Below are 13,276 nucleotides of genomic sequence, written 5' to 3'. Positions count from 1 at the left end.
CAAATATATATACATGCATGGTATTTTATTTATCTGGCCAACAATATATTTGTTTCTGTTCTCAAAGTTAAATTTCTATTTTTAAAAATTTGAAAATAAGTGCTACTTTTACTTGACAGAAATTTGGGGACTATATAACAATGTGTGTGTTTATTTGTTAGTTTAAAATCCAAGTTCATGAAAGTTGCAAATATACTGGATGGAACTAAGCAAAATTTTTTGTCTAATTTAATTTTATAAAATTAATTATCAAACATTAAAATTACCTTTAAAGTCAAATAACCTGGCAATATGCTCTTTCCTGGAGCCAATTAATGTTTCCATATTCACCCTAGAAAACTACTGGAAATGATGAAACTGGAATGCAGTCTCCTTCCAAGAGTTTTTTTTTTCTCACAATTCCCATAAAGTAGAGAGTAATGATAGAGCGAGTTGAGGACCAGGGCATTTGTGTTCCCAGGTTTTTGGACTGGGTACACATGTGCATTCTGACATATGATGGCATGGAAAGTATGCTAATCACTGAATGTTTATATGTCACTTTTCAAGTGCTAGACATGGCAGGCATCGTGGCAGACACATCACTAGGTATAACAGGGAGGTATCCACGAATAGACTGTGTTGTGTTAGGTGTCAGCAAGGATATTTCCAATCCCACAGTTCCTCATCTGACTCCCTATGATACATATTTCCTGACCAGGAGACAATGCTTTTCATTTCATCATTTGAGCTGGAGGTACAAAGGAACATTCTCCTGGCAGAAGAAATAGCTCCACCTTGAAACTCCAAGATACATCTCACAGTTCCAGAGATCCATCTCAGTTCCAATGACTGAGCTCACTGAGGGGCAGAGGAGAGCGCAGCAGTCACATGGACGTGAGGGCACCATGGGGACCAGTTCTGCACACGTGCAACTGGCAGAGTATTTTCCCAGTGCAGGACCTGTCAAATGTTTCCCTGTCGAAGATGCTTCATAGGCGTCAAGAACTAGCTGTCTGAACATAAGCCAAATACCCATGGAGGAAGTAGGACAGAATGATTGAAGCCTGGGGTGCAGGGTGCCAGGGACTGCTTCCTAAGTATGACAACCACACTCTTTATACGATCACCCTTCCAGGATTAATGAGACACACTCATCTTTTCGCAGGTCATCGGGTCTCCGCAAGCGATCACTCCCTTAGCGGCTCCTCTCATGCCTCCCAACAATGTGACTGAATTTATTCTCCTGGGCCTCACGCAGAATCCACACTTGCAGAAAATACTGTTCATGGTCTTCCTGTTTGTTTTCCTATTTACCATGCTGGCCAATGTGTTCATTGTCATCACCATCTCTCTCAGCCCCACACTTTCAGCCCCCATGTACTTCTTTCTCACCTACCTGTCCTTTATAGATGCCTCTTACACCTGTGTGACCACGCCCAAAATGATCATTGACTTGCTCTGGCAGAGGAGAACTATCTCCTTGGCTGGCTGCCTGGCTCAACTCTTTGTGGAGCACTTCCTAGGTGGGTCAGAGATCATCCTCCTCATTGTGATGGCCTATGACCGCTATGTGGCCATCTGCAAGCCCCTGCACTACACCATCATCATGCGACAGGGCCTCTGCCGGCTCCTGGTGGTGGTCGCCTGGATTGGTGGGATTGTTCACGCCACAGTACAAATTCTCTTTATGATCAACTTGCCCTTCTGCGGCCCCAATACCATCGATCACTTTATGTGCGACCTCTTCCCACTGCTGACGCTGGCCTGCAGAGACACCTACCTGCTTGGCATGGTGGTGGCGGCCAACAGCGGAGCCATGTGCCTGCTCATTCTGTCCATGTTACTCATCTCCTATGTGGTCATTCTGAGGTCCCTGAAATCCCATGGCTCCGAAGGGCGACGCAAAGCTCTCTCCACCTGCTGCTCCCATGTCACGGTAGTTGTACTCTTCTTTGTGCCCTGCATATTCACTTACATGCGCCCTGTGGTCACCTACCCAGTGGACAAATTGGTCACTGTGCTTTTTGCTATCTTAACGCCCATGTTAAATCCTATTATTTACACAGTGAGGAATGCAGAAGTGAAACAGGCCATGAGAAGCTTGTTTAAGAACAGGGTGACTTAAGAGGAGAGTTCAGATCTGTGGTAAACTGTGAAAGATGGTTTTTCAACTTTGGTAGGTCACTGACAATCCCCCTCCCCCATGCCCCACCAAAACAAAGCAAAACAACACCCCCAAACTAGCATGAATTGAGCATTTAATAGTACTTAGTCCTGTTTGATAGCTTATTATGTACTTTTTATTGGGGGTGGCAATGCTCACTGTGCATACATTGAGGATATATCTTAAAGGAAGAACTGCAAATCCTTAATCTGGCAATTCTATGTTGTGCTCCAGACTTACTATATTTTACTAAAGTCTTCGCAGATATGACACTTACATGAAAATGGCTTTTCCACATGACTTGACGACAAGTTGTTGTACTCTTGGTTTTGTCTGGAGTAAGAAAAGTAGAAGGAGCCCTAGTGGCATAGTGACTTACACATTGGTGTAGCCATAAAGTAGTCAGTTCAAACCCAGTCGCTGCTCCATGGAAGAAAGGTGAGGCTGTCAACTCTCAAAATGATTTACAGCTTTAGAAACTCAGAAGGACAGTTCATATCTGTCTTAGAGAGTCACTAGGAGTCAGAACTCATTCAGTGGAAGTTAGTTTGGTCTTTTTGAAAGTAACATAGAGGGGGAAAATTATATGTATTAATTGCTGATGTATCTTTTATTTCCAGTAAGCTACCAGAAAAAAAGAGAAATATGATTAGAAAAAAAATTGGTATCCTGCCTCCACTTACAGAAGAATCAGCACAAACTATAATCCAGGAATTTTGAATTTAACATTAATTTGAGCTTATTTACTCAAATATTCCCATAGTTCACAGCTTTTCATTACTATAAATGATCTATCAAACGATCGATCAATTGATCTATCTTACCAAGACTTGAGGAACCATTTAAAACAATGACAGTAAACTTCTGTTGTTCATTCAATCTTTACACAAAGACCTGTGGGAAGTTCCAACATTATTACTACAAATATGTTATATTTACATTAAATGAAGGCTAAATGATTTAATCTGTGCATTAAGTAGGTAATTTCAATAGCATATCCCTATTTTACAGCGAACAAAAAGAAACTAAAAGAGGATTTATAACTATTTTGCTTCAGATTACATATCTAAACTCAGCTACAAAGTTTAACTCAAGGTCTCCAATACCTTAATTATATTCTATTTAAAATAAAGCAAGCTTTTCTGTGGTATGTTTATGTCTACATATATAGGATGCTTGTTTTCAATGTGCATAATCTGTTTTATCCTCCAAGAAAGATGATGTGTGTCAGACTTTCTCTTGCAACAACATCTATTAGCTATCACCATTCTTTATGAACATGAAAAATACTGGGTCATGCTTCTACACATGATCTCATGAGTCAAAGTTTATTTGGTTATAACTATCTCATTCATCTTGCTCCTCACCCATGTTCCATTTTTCAAACTCATTTGTCATCTGGAATTATCCCTCCATGATTTGACCAGGCAGTTGTGCCAGAGCCTGGTGTGCTTGTTCTTTTGGGGGAGTGTGTCTCTTTGCTTACACAAGCTTGTCTCTAATTCCTAAGGAAAAGAACCTGGTTCCATAATGTACAGTCGCAGAGCATGACGCAAACCAGCACCTGTAGATTAAGAATGATCAAAGGTGAAATTGCTGGTGAGAACTCAATGTTCCCATAGAAGCTAGACTACATGATTCAGGGTTCACTTTGTGTCGTGGCTGTCAGATGAGAGTAAGTCAAGAGCAAGTATAAGAGAAGTATTGAACACATGCCTTTTCTATTGTAGAAAGAAACTAAAGTTTTAAGAAAGAAATGATCGTCTTAGGGAAATATCAAATGCCAAGAAGAGGGGTGAGAAGACTACTAATTCACAAAGTATAAATTATTGAAAGAAAACTTGGAAGGTATTAAAATGTAAGGAAGCATGAGACAGTCACGCTTTCATGGAATGGAGTCTTGCTGCTCTGGGAATAATGCTAAATAATTAGATACTCTTATACTCTTTTGTTCTATTCACGAAGAATCTTTTGTGTTGGCCAATTTTCATCTGATTATTTATGGCTATTAAATATAAAACCACTTAAAAGAAAGTATGCATATTTTTCTAAAAATGAATACCAAAATCAAAACAAAACTTGCTGCCATTGATTCTATTCTGACTTATCATCTCCCTATAGGACAGAGCAGAACTAACCCTGTGAATTTCCAAGGCTGCAATGGTGGTTTTGAACTGTTGGTCTTGCAGTTGGCTGCTAAAGCATGACCCACCAGGGGTCCCCAATAGGACTATAATGTATCATATATATACATCATATATATATTGTAAAAAGATGAATTGGTATAATTTGGGAAAAATCATATACAAGCAAATACATAAACAAAAAACCCATTTAGATAAACAAAAAACCACATAAACAAAAAAACCATTTAGATAAATGTAATATCTCAATAATAAAGACAAAGAAACAGATAATCAAATTAATAAATGAACAAAGGACATGAGAAGTTCACCAAGAATGACATTAAGATGGTTAACATACATCTGAAAAAATGCTCACAATTGTTAGCAAATCAAAGCAATGAGGAGATACTACCTTATACTAACATTGACAGCCCAATTAAAAGCAACATCATCAACAACAAGTGCTAGAGAGACACAGAAAGCACAGAACTCTGAGGCATTGCTGGTGGGTCTGTAAGTGTGTACATCCATTATGGAAAGTAATATGGTAGTACCTCAAACAACTGGGAATAGAAATTCCATACAACCCTACAATACACCAGCTGGGTATATATCCTAAAAAATAGCCATAATGTAGACAGGCACATTCATGCTGGACACAGCCCTGTTCACAATAACCAGAAGCTGGGAAAAGCTGAAATGCCCATCAGTAGAAGAATGGACAAGGAAACACTGGTACATACACCCAGTGGAATAATATGCATCACTGAAAAGTAACGATGGGATCACAGAAAACTCATGACGTGGATGGACCTGGAGAACATTATGCTGAGTGAAATTAGTCAATCACAAAAGGAAAAATGTTATATGAGACCACTACTATACCAGAGGGAACATACTGGAAATTCCCAAGGGATGGGCTGAGGAAGCAGTCAGTGAACTAGAAAGTTGACAAGCATTAAGTTGGTTCAAAGGGAAGATGGAGCTCCATCAGGGAGAGAAGAAAAATTGGGGGTGGGGTGGGGGTGGGTCTCTGTAGTGGTGTCTGGTAAGTGGTGTGTACTGGTGAATGAAGAGTCATGATCTGAAATATAACCCCATGCCCTACCCCCAGCTTAATTCACAATAAAACAAATTCATGAGAAAACAAAAAATGATTCCACAGGACTCCCTTTTCATCAAGGTGATTCCAGTTTCTAGTGACCCTATAAAGGGTGTCCAAGGCTACTAATATTTATAGGCACAGATGATCTCTTCTTTCTTAGACAGAGCAACTGGTGAGTTTGAAAGCTGAAATGGAGGTCAATTAGCTTCCCTAGAAATGCTATTAAGTCTCCTTCAATAATCAGGTGAAGTGATAGAGAAATGCAGTTGTAGTACTTGCTAGATGATCAAGAAGAATAAATCAGATTGCCTTTAAAAAAACAACAAAGAACTCTACATTATCAAGTAGTTAGAGTGTTGTGTGCTCATTCTGTTACTGATGGCTAGAGCTTAGTTCTAGAGTCAATAATGGGCTGACTAGTACTATGATAAGGAGCCCTGGTGGGTCATGCATTGGGCTGTTTATTAAGCACATGGCCAGCAGTTCAAAACAACCAGCTGTTTAGGGGGAGAAAGATGCGTTTATATGCCTACAAAGAGTTAGCATCTCAGAAACCCATTGGGGCCATTCTACTTTGGCTTATGCAGCACTCTGGGTGAGAATGGACTCGCTGGCAGTGAGACTACTATGAGCCAGTTTTGTACTTCTGGATAATCAGCATGGCCTGGCTCCAGTGACTTAGCCCCTGGGAGCAAATGATCACTTCAGGGGTGAATGGGGAGTCATTGCATGGTGATTAGCATCTCAGTCCAGTCATTAGAGACCCAATCTCAAAGGGATGTGACTGCGATGACGCAAGTTGTCACATTTCCAGGATTTGGAAATGGAACTCTGCCCACAGGTCCATTCCCCAAAGGAGGTCATCTTATTCATGGTGTTTCTTCCAAGATACACACTGCAAGCTGCTTTGAAATTAAGTTCAAATACAGCAAGATGACACGCACAATTTCTTAAACGGTTTTGGCACAGTTTTATTGGCTGCCTTTTTGACATTTAAAATATTCTGCTAACCACACACGTTGTTTGCTATTTAAGCCCTCGGGTAGGGAGAGCGTCGGTTTCAAATTTATCTTGAAAACTCTTAAGTCTACCGTGACTGTTGAGGTCTATCCAAATCATACCACACTATGTTTCCTGTGTAGGTCTTGATTTACTTGACTCTAAATGGGAAACCAAGTTGAAACTCTCAGTTGAATCTCTGTCGTGATTCTAGCTCTTTTATAGAACCAGCTTCATAGAAGTAAAGTCTTGGATGGAGTCAGACCTCTGGTTACTCTGATCTGATGCTGGAAAGTTGACCTGGAGGGTCTCCTCCCTGCCATAGTCTCAGACTACTGGACCACGGGGACAATGCTGACTCCCCGAGCCACAGAACGTACACCACAGTGGGCTCCGGAGGTAGCCTTACAAACTTAAGCACTAAACATGTTCCTATTAATTTGAGTTGTTACTTTGAAATTGCTGCAATAATTGAATAATTTAAAGGCACACATAATTACACTTAATTGTGTTAATAATTTGCTTCCTTGTTTTATTTGTTACACAAATTGCAACCTCAGGGTGGAAAGTCTTCAGCGATCGGTCGTTTTTAACTTGATTTGCTTTAATTCCTTTTGGCACATTATCAAAAGGTAAGTGTCTTAGGATTATCAAATAAAAGAGCATGTATAGAAGAGAGTAGGCATGTATGCTGCAGAGATGAGCTTGAAAGAGGAGAGGGCCTATTTGGTATGATTAAGATAGCTTTAGAAACATTTTCCTTTCCCTTCTGTCGTTCCATGTGATTTTAATTTCTTGTAAATGTATATTTAAAATCATTTCATGTTCACTATATACCTATGTTTGGTTTGTTTTCATACATATTTAAATACATAAGAGGGTGTGTGAATTTTCATATATGTGTACTTGCCATTGAGTTGATTCTAACTCATGTGACCTTATAGGACAGAGTAGAATTTCCCAATAATGTTCCTTAGGTTATAATATTTTAGGAAGCACTTTAGCTAAAGACTACAACATCTTTAGCCTACTGGGAAACTGGTTTTAAACCTTGCCCATTAGAAGCTGAGAAGCTGAGCACTACACCACCAGAGCACTCGCTCTGTATCTATGGCTGTAGCTATGTGTGTGTGTGTGTGTGTGTGTATACACATACACATTTATCCTATCTGCATAGATACGTGGTCATGTGCGTCTAGATGCTATATGTTCACAAGTGTGTAAATCCCCCCCCCCCTAAAAAAAACAAATGGAATTGCTCTGGGGACAGTGGAGCTTTAGTAGTAGGCATTTTTCCCGCTAGAGGAGCATTGAGAAACCTGTCCTGAGTCAGTAAACCCAGTGTCATTTGGGAAGGTTGTTCTCTCTGGTCACGGTGAATTTTTTTCATAAAAGCAGTTTCGCTCAAATCTCATTTTTGTGTGTGATGGCTTATTTAGGAGAACAGTGGGCACTGTGAAAGTTTGTTTCCTGCTTGCGAAAAATGCCCCAGAAACTGAAGTGATGTTGAAGACAGCTTCCAAAGACAGGACTATGGAAAAACTCAAGTGTGCAAGTGCCTTTCTCATTTCAAAAAGGTGAAATGTCAATTGATGACAAATCTCACTCAGGATGTCTGTCACCTTCCCGAATGGGCAATGATGTTGGCTGATAGTGCATTTCGAGCTTGTTTCATCAGGTCAGACTGTTTATCAAGCTTTCTATTTAGAGATTCTGAAAATGTTGCATAATCGTGTAACCAAAAAAAGGCCTGATTTGTGGCAGGCAGGGGACTGGTTTTGCCCCCAGGACAATGCACCTGCTCACGCAGCTATCTCAGTGCTCCAGTTTTGGCAAAATTCAACCCCTTCCTCACCTGACCTCACTCTGTGTGACTTCTTTTTGTTTCCGTGAATGCAGAGGGATATGAAAGGACAGTGATTTGATGATATAGAAAAGGTGAAGAAATAAACGAGGGAGGTGCTGTGAGCCATCCAAACATGACTTTGAAAAATGTTTCCAAGAATCAAATCACAAATTTGACAAATGTATAAAGTGTGGTGGAGAGTCTTTTGAAGGTGATGAGGTTGTTTTATAAAAAAAAATTTAAGTACATAGCTTTGAAAAATTCCTTTTTTGGGGTACCCCCTGAATATCCAGCTATATATTTTTTCCAAATATACATACAAACATATTTGTATTTGCAAATATTCATAACACTATTTATTATTTTTATCTCCATTTTCCCAAACTCCAAACTCCTTTTAGATATTTTTATACTATGCCAATTCCTTTAATCACTCTATTAGTAACCTTTGAAAAAAATCTGTTTTAATTTAGTTAATATTACTTTAAATTTCTGATTGTAATTGCTAATGCAATGTTCAGGTGCAATCTATAAAATTTATTTATAATATAAAAACCTACACAACTCTCTGTGAGCATTCTGCTCATGGAGGTGGTCCTAGTGTGTTATGGGTGATGCATGCGATTTTCTTAGGAACAAGGTAGAGATGTTAAGAAAAAAAAGTAATGCAAATGATAATAAACTTCCCCTTCCTTCAATTGTGTTCCAAATACACATTAATATTTTTATGTACAATGGTATAGTGGTAGCTTCCACTCTATAAAAGTGCTTCTGGAGATAATTCCATCTCTAGTAGCTAGTCCTCATCTCTCAAGAAAGTCATGAAGAATTAGCAAGACTTACTGGCAGAACTAGTCTCTTAGACAGCCTTTATTGAGGGTGTGCATGCGTAGGGCACAGACCTTCTTTAAAAAAAGGAAGGCCACTAATTGCTCATTAAAAATGATAACCCAGGGACCCTCACCAAAGCATTTTTAGCATCTTCTTGTTATCCAGGATTTCATGGGAGACATAATTTAGCTCCATAAGGAGTCCAGACACAGGAAACATACATCAGTTATAAAGCAGGCTTCCTGGATTCAAATTGAGAATGTTAATTACTAACTGCTATATTTTGAGCAATTTGATTTATTTTGTCTTTTGCAAGCATTAACTGTGCTTCTTGTGCGACATATATAAGAATTAAATAAGATAATTTGTATATTGTGCTAGTAAAGCAAAAATATTTAAATGCTTAAAAATATATTATTACTCATGGTAACTAGCTATGGATAACTATGCCTGGATAATATCTTTCAACATATTAAATTATATTCAACCTAGCTTCAGTTGGACATCAATAATAAATTTATCATCTATATCTACAATGAAATCCATCTAAGTGATGTCTGCATTAATGAAAATTAAGTGAAATGTTATTTTTCACCTTATGGCTTGTTGAATATGACCAAGACTGATAATATATACTGCTAGCAAGCTTGCAGAGAAAACTACTCTTCAATCTAGTGCAGATGGGAATAAAACAGAGAGCAATGTGAGAGCTAAGCAGCCCTGGACACACAGAGGGTTAAGTATTGGGTAGCAGTTTGACCCCACCCTACTGCTCTGTGACAGAAAGACTGGCTAGAATGCTTCCAGAAATATTTATAACCTTAGAAACCCAGTGGGATAGTTCCACCCTGCTCTATAGGATCTCCATGCGTCAGAAAGGACTTGGCAGCAATGAGTTTTAACATTAGAGAGTCAATCATTTAAAAATGCACGCTTACTCTTTGTCTTGAAGATGGTATTGTTAAGGATTTCTCCAACAAAAATATAAAAATAGTAAGTAAAGGTATCTGTAAAGTGATGTTCATAGCAGGAGTGTGCAGAATATAGACTATTAGAAACACCGTGGATGTCTAGCGACATATTCAGAAAGACTGTCGTGAAGGGAGTCTTATACAGTGAGGCCTGATCTAGGAGTGAAGGTGGATTTGATCATAGCAAGAGGAAAGGGCAGAGGCAGTAGGAAGTAGAAGCTATAAGAGCGGAAATGGAGCCTCCTGCCTATTGTAGCATTGCTCTCTAAAGCATCGCGTGCCCTGTAGTTCCTTTGGTCATCACAGCACCACGGCCAGCAGGATATCAAATTCTTAGATGGGTGTAGAGCATTGGTGATGAGGCCCTTCTTCTCTCTGCCAGAAGTCTTTATGTGAGCTTCACAAGTCCCAAAACATCGCCCACTGCATCACAAAATCCGACGGAGTTTTCAGAAAAGAATAAGAATAGTTTGTGTCTCACGGACTCGATAGCAGTAGGTTATTCGGGTTTGAATCCTGCTTTCCACGAATGTGTTCTTTATAATTAGAGTTATTCAATAAATGTTGAATTATTTGGACTGAAGATTTTTTAAAAGTTTGGATTGGTCTATATTGTAGATGTGGAAAGAGTGTCCTGGCAGTTGTCTCCTTTGTTTAGTTAGGGTCAGGGGGTGATACTAAGATTGGGCCACTTAGCATTTAGGGGACATAGAATTTAAAAACACATTTACAGCAATGCCTTCTGTGGCCCAATCAAGTGACAGCCTTTGCTCTCGTACCCTGAGTAAAGGGAATTCTTTTTCCTTCTGAATTAGCCAGCATTTTTACCATATCATTTGTTCTTTCTGCAGAAGAAATCACACCTAGCTAGTAGAGTCATAGGATCACTTCTTTGTTGGTAGAATGGAATAGTTGGGAATTTCTGCTGTGGAGAAACAAAAGAAGATTATCTGGATTCCTAAATCTCCAGTGTGGGATGACATGCTAAAGTCTTTAAGAGTCTACTTCCTCATCCTCAACCTGCATGGGATTAGTGACAGTGCCCATCCCATGGGATGTGGAGGAAAGTGAGTTCATGTATTCCTAGCATCTGGTTGGCATATAGTAAATAAATATCATATGAGTTGGGTCTTAGAGACCTGAAGTATTCTTTAGAAACTGTTGTTCTATTGGAGAGTACCCATCCATAAGATAGAAGGGAGAGAATAATATGAAGTTTGTCTATGTGCAAGGAAGGTGTCAATTAAATTTGAATCAGGTTCTTTCTGGAACAGAGAAAGATAATTAAGATTTACTATCTCTAATTGGCACATCTGAACAATTATTAGAAACCATTAGAAATTAGTAATGTAAAGGTCCAGGGTTAGATAATTGATGTATATATTTAGAATATGTTATTTACTGTAGAATTGCCTTATTGAGTGCAAGAAACATACATCTATCTCACTATATTGTTAGGAAAATGGAATTATATCATTAAACAGTGTTTCATACTACTAAACATTAGATAGTAGCATAAAAGAAGCATTATAGTTTTTCATAGAATTTATTTTGAAACCAGAAAAATTTGTATTTTAATTTTACTAGTTGTGTGGCCATGGTGTCATTTTACTTCAATTCTCTAAATCTCATGACCTTCTCTGTAGAATGAGGACAATATCTCACAGGATATCCCACTGCCTCAGCCAAGGTATGTATTCACTTAGTACTTTTAGAAATATGTGATGACATTAATTGGTCCAATGAACAACAGCATAAACAACAGAGAAGAGGCTGAAATTATCAAGAATTTCATGTTACTTGGATCCATGACCAAGCCCCATGGAAATAGCAGTCAAGAAATCAAACAAATTTACCAATTGCGTAGAACAAATCTACTTTGAAAGACCTCTTTAAGATTGTTTTCAAAAGCATGTTTCCTTGAGAAATAAGGTTGCACCTTATCCAAACCTTAATATTTCCCATTGTCTCACATACATATGAAAATGAGACAATGAAGACTAGATGCATCTGAACTACGGTGGTAGCATATAGAATATAGAATAAGCCATGGACTGGAATAAGAAAGAGTAAATCAGCAAGAATGTTCCTTAGAAGTGATAATGGAGAGGCATTGTATCATGTACTTTTCACTTGTAATCAGGAGGGCCCGTGCTCTGAAAAACAGGACTTCGTGATTGGAAAACTAGATTGTCAGCTGAGAAGAGAACTCTGTTCTGGGGGTATGAACTGGCTGGGTGTTACAACAAGGGGCTCAAACAGTAACGATTGTGTGGATGGTACCAGACTGGGGAGTGTTTTATTCTGCTGTATATAAAGTTAGTGAGTGAAAACTGGTTCATTAAAAAAACGTGAAAAAATAGTGATGCAAACAACAACAATTAAGCCAGTTTAAAAATGAAGAAATGTAGATAGGATCATAGAATTGGCCTTAAGAAATAGAGAGTGCACATTCTAGGTGCTGAATAAATATGAGAAATACATGAATGAATATCCATAGGAAATTTTCTCAAGCCCTGGGTGTTGCTAGTGATGAATGAAGGCTGGCCTCTTTGTATGGTTGTCCAGAGGCTGAGAACGGAGATTGTGTGCAGTTGGTTTATTTTAGAAAACAGAATTGAGGAACAAGGTAGAGTAAAATAGGGAATGAGAAAGAAGGCTAACCAGGATTGTGTTAGACCATTTATCCATTGACTCCTATATCCTACTGGTCAAAGATTCATTGTGGGATGTGAGGTCGCCTATGTGTTTACAACAAGATAATGTAGAAGGGTCTTCTAAGTATCTAAAACAGCAAGTACAAGGGCAGAGTGAGGTGTTGGGTGATCTGTAGGATCAGGCGACTGTCAGGCCTATAAGTTCAAATAGCTGTCTGTGATTGCAATAGTTGGAGAGACAGGTCACAAAAACTATATCTGGCACACTCACAAAGTATTACCAATTATGAATACTATTCATTTATCATGTTATATATCCTTTGACTGATATGAAAAAGCAAAGACAGTCAAATGAATAGATAGTGAAGTTGAATAGTGGTTACCACATCAGGAGGGAGGGGAAACTATTACTAGGAAGCATTGAGTTTTTATTTACGGTTATGGAACATTTGGCAAGAAATAGAAGTGGTTGCCCAACATGTATGATGTGATTGATTCCCTTGAATTATAGACAGGAAAAATATGTTTACTATAAAAAACTTGCTCTTGCAGGTTTTCCAGCTCAGAGCTGTGTGCTCACTGTAGCCCATAGTAA

General features: G+C 38.7%; 1 protein-coding gene across 1 annotated transcript; it reads left to right on the top strand.

Annotated features, from left to right (window-relative positions):
- Positions 1-1,195: 1,195 nt before the first annotated feature.
- Positions 1,196-2,107, top strand: LOC142446539 (olfactory receptor 4C3D-like). Its single transcript, XM_075548286.1, has one exon. It carries the CDS (start codon positions 1,268-1,270, stop codon positions 2,105-2,107), a length of 840 nt encoding a protein of 279 aa, XP_075404401.1. The 5' UTR covers positions 1,196-1,267.
- The last annotated feature ends 11,169 nt before the right edge of the window (positions 2,108-13,276 follow it).

Source organism: Tenrec ecaudatus, chromosome 4, assembly GCF_050624435.1.
Source record: "Tenrec ecaudatus isolate mTenEca1 chromosome 4, mTenEca1.hap1, whole genome shotgun sequence".
NCBI lineage: Eukaryota > Metazoa > Chordata > Mammalia > Afrosoricida > Tenrecidae > Tenrec > Tenrec ecaudatus.
This window is presented reverse-complemented; position numbering and strand designations above follow the sequence as displayed.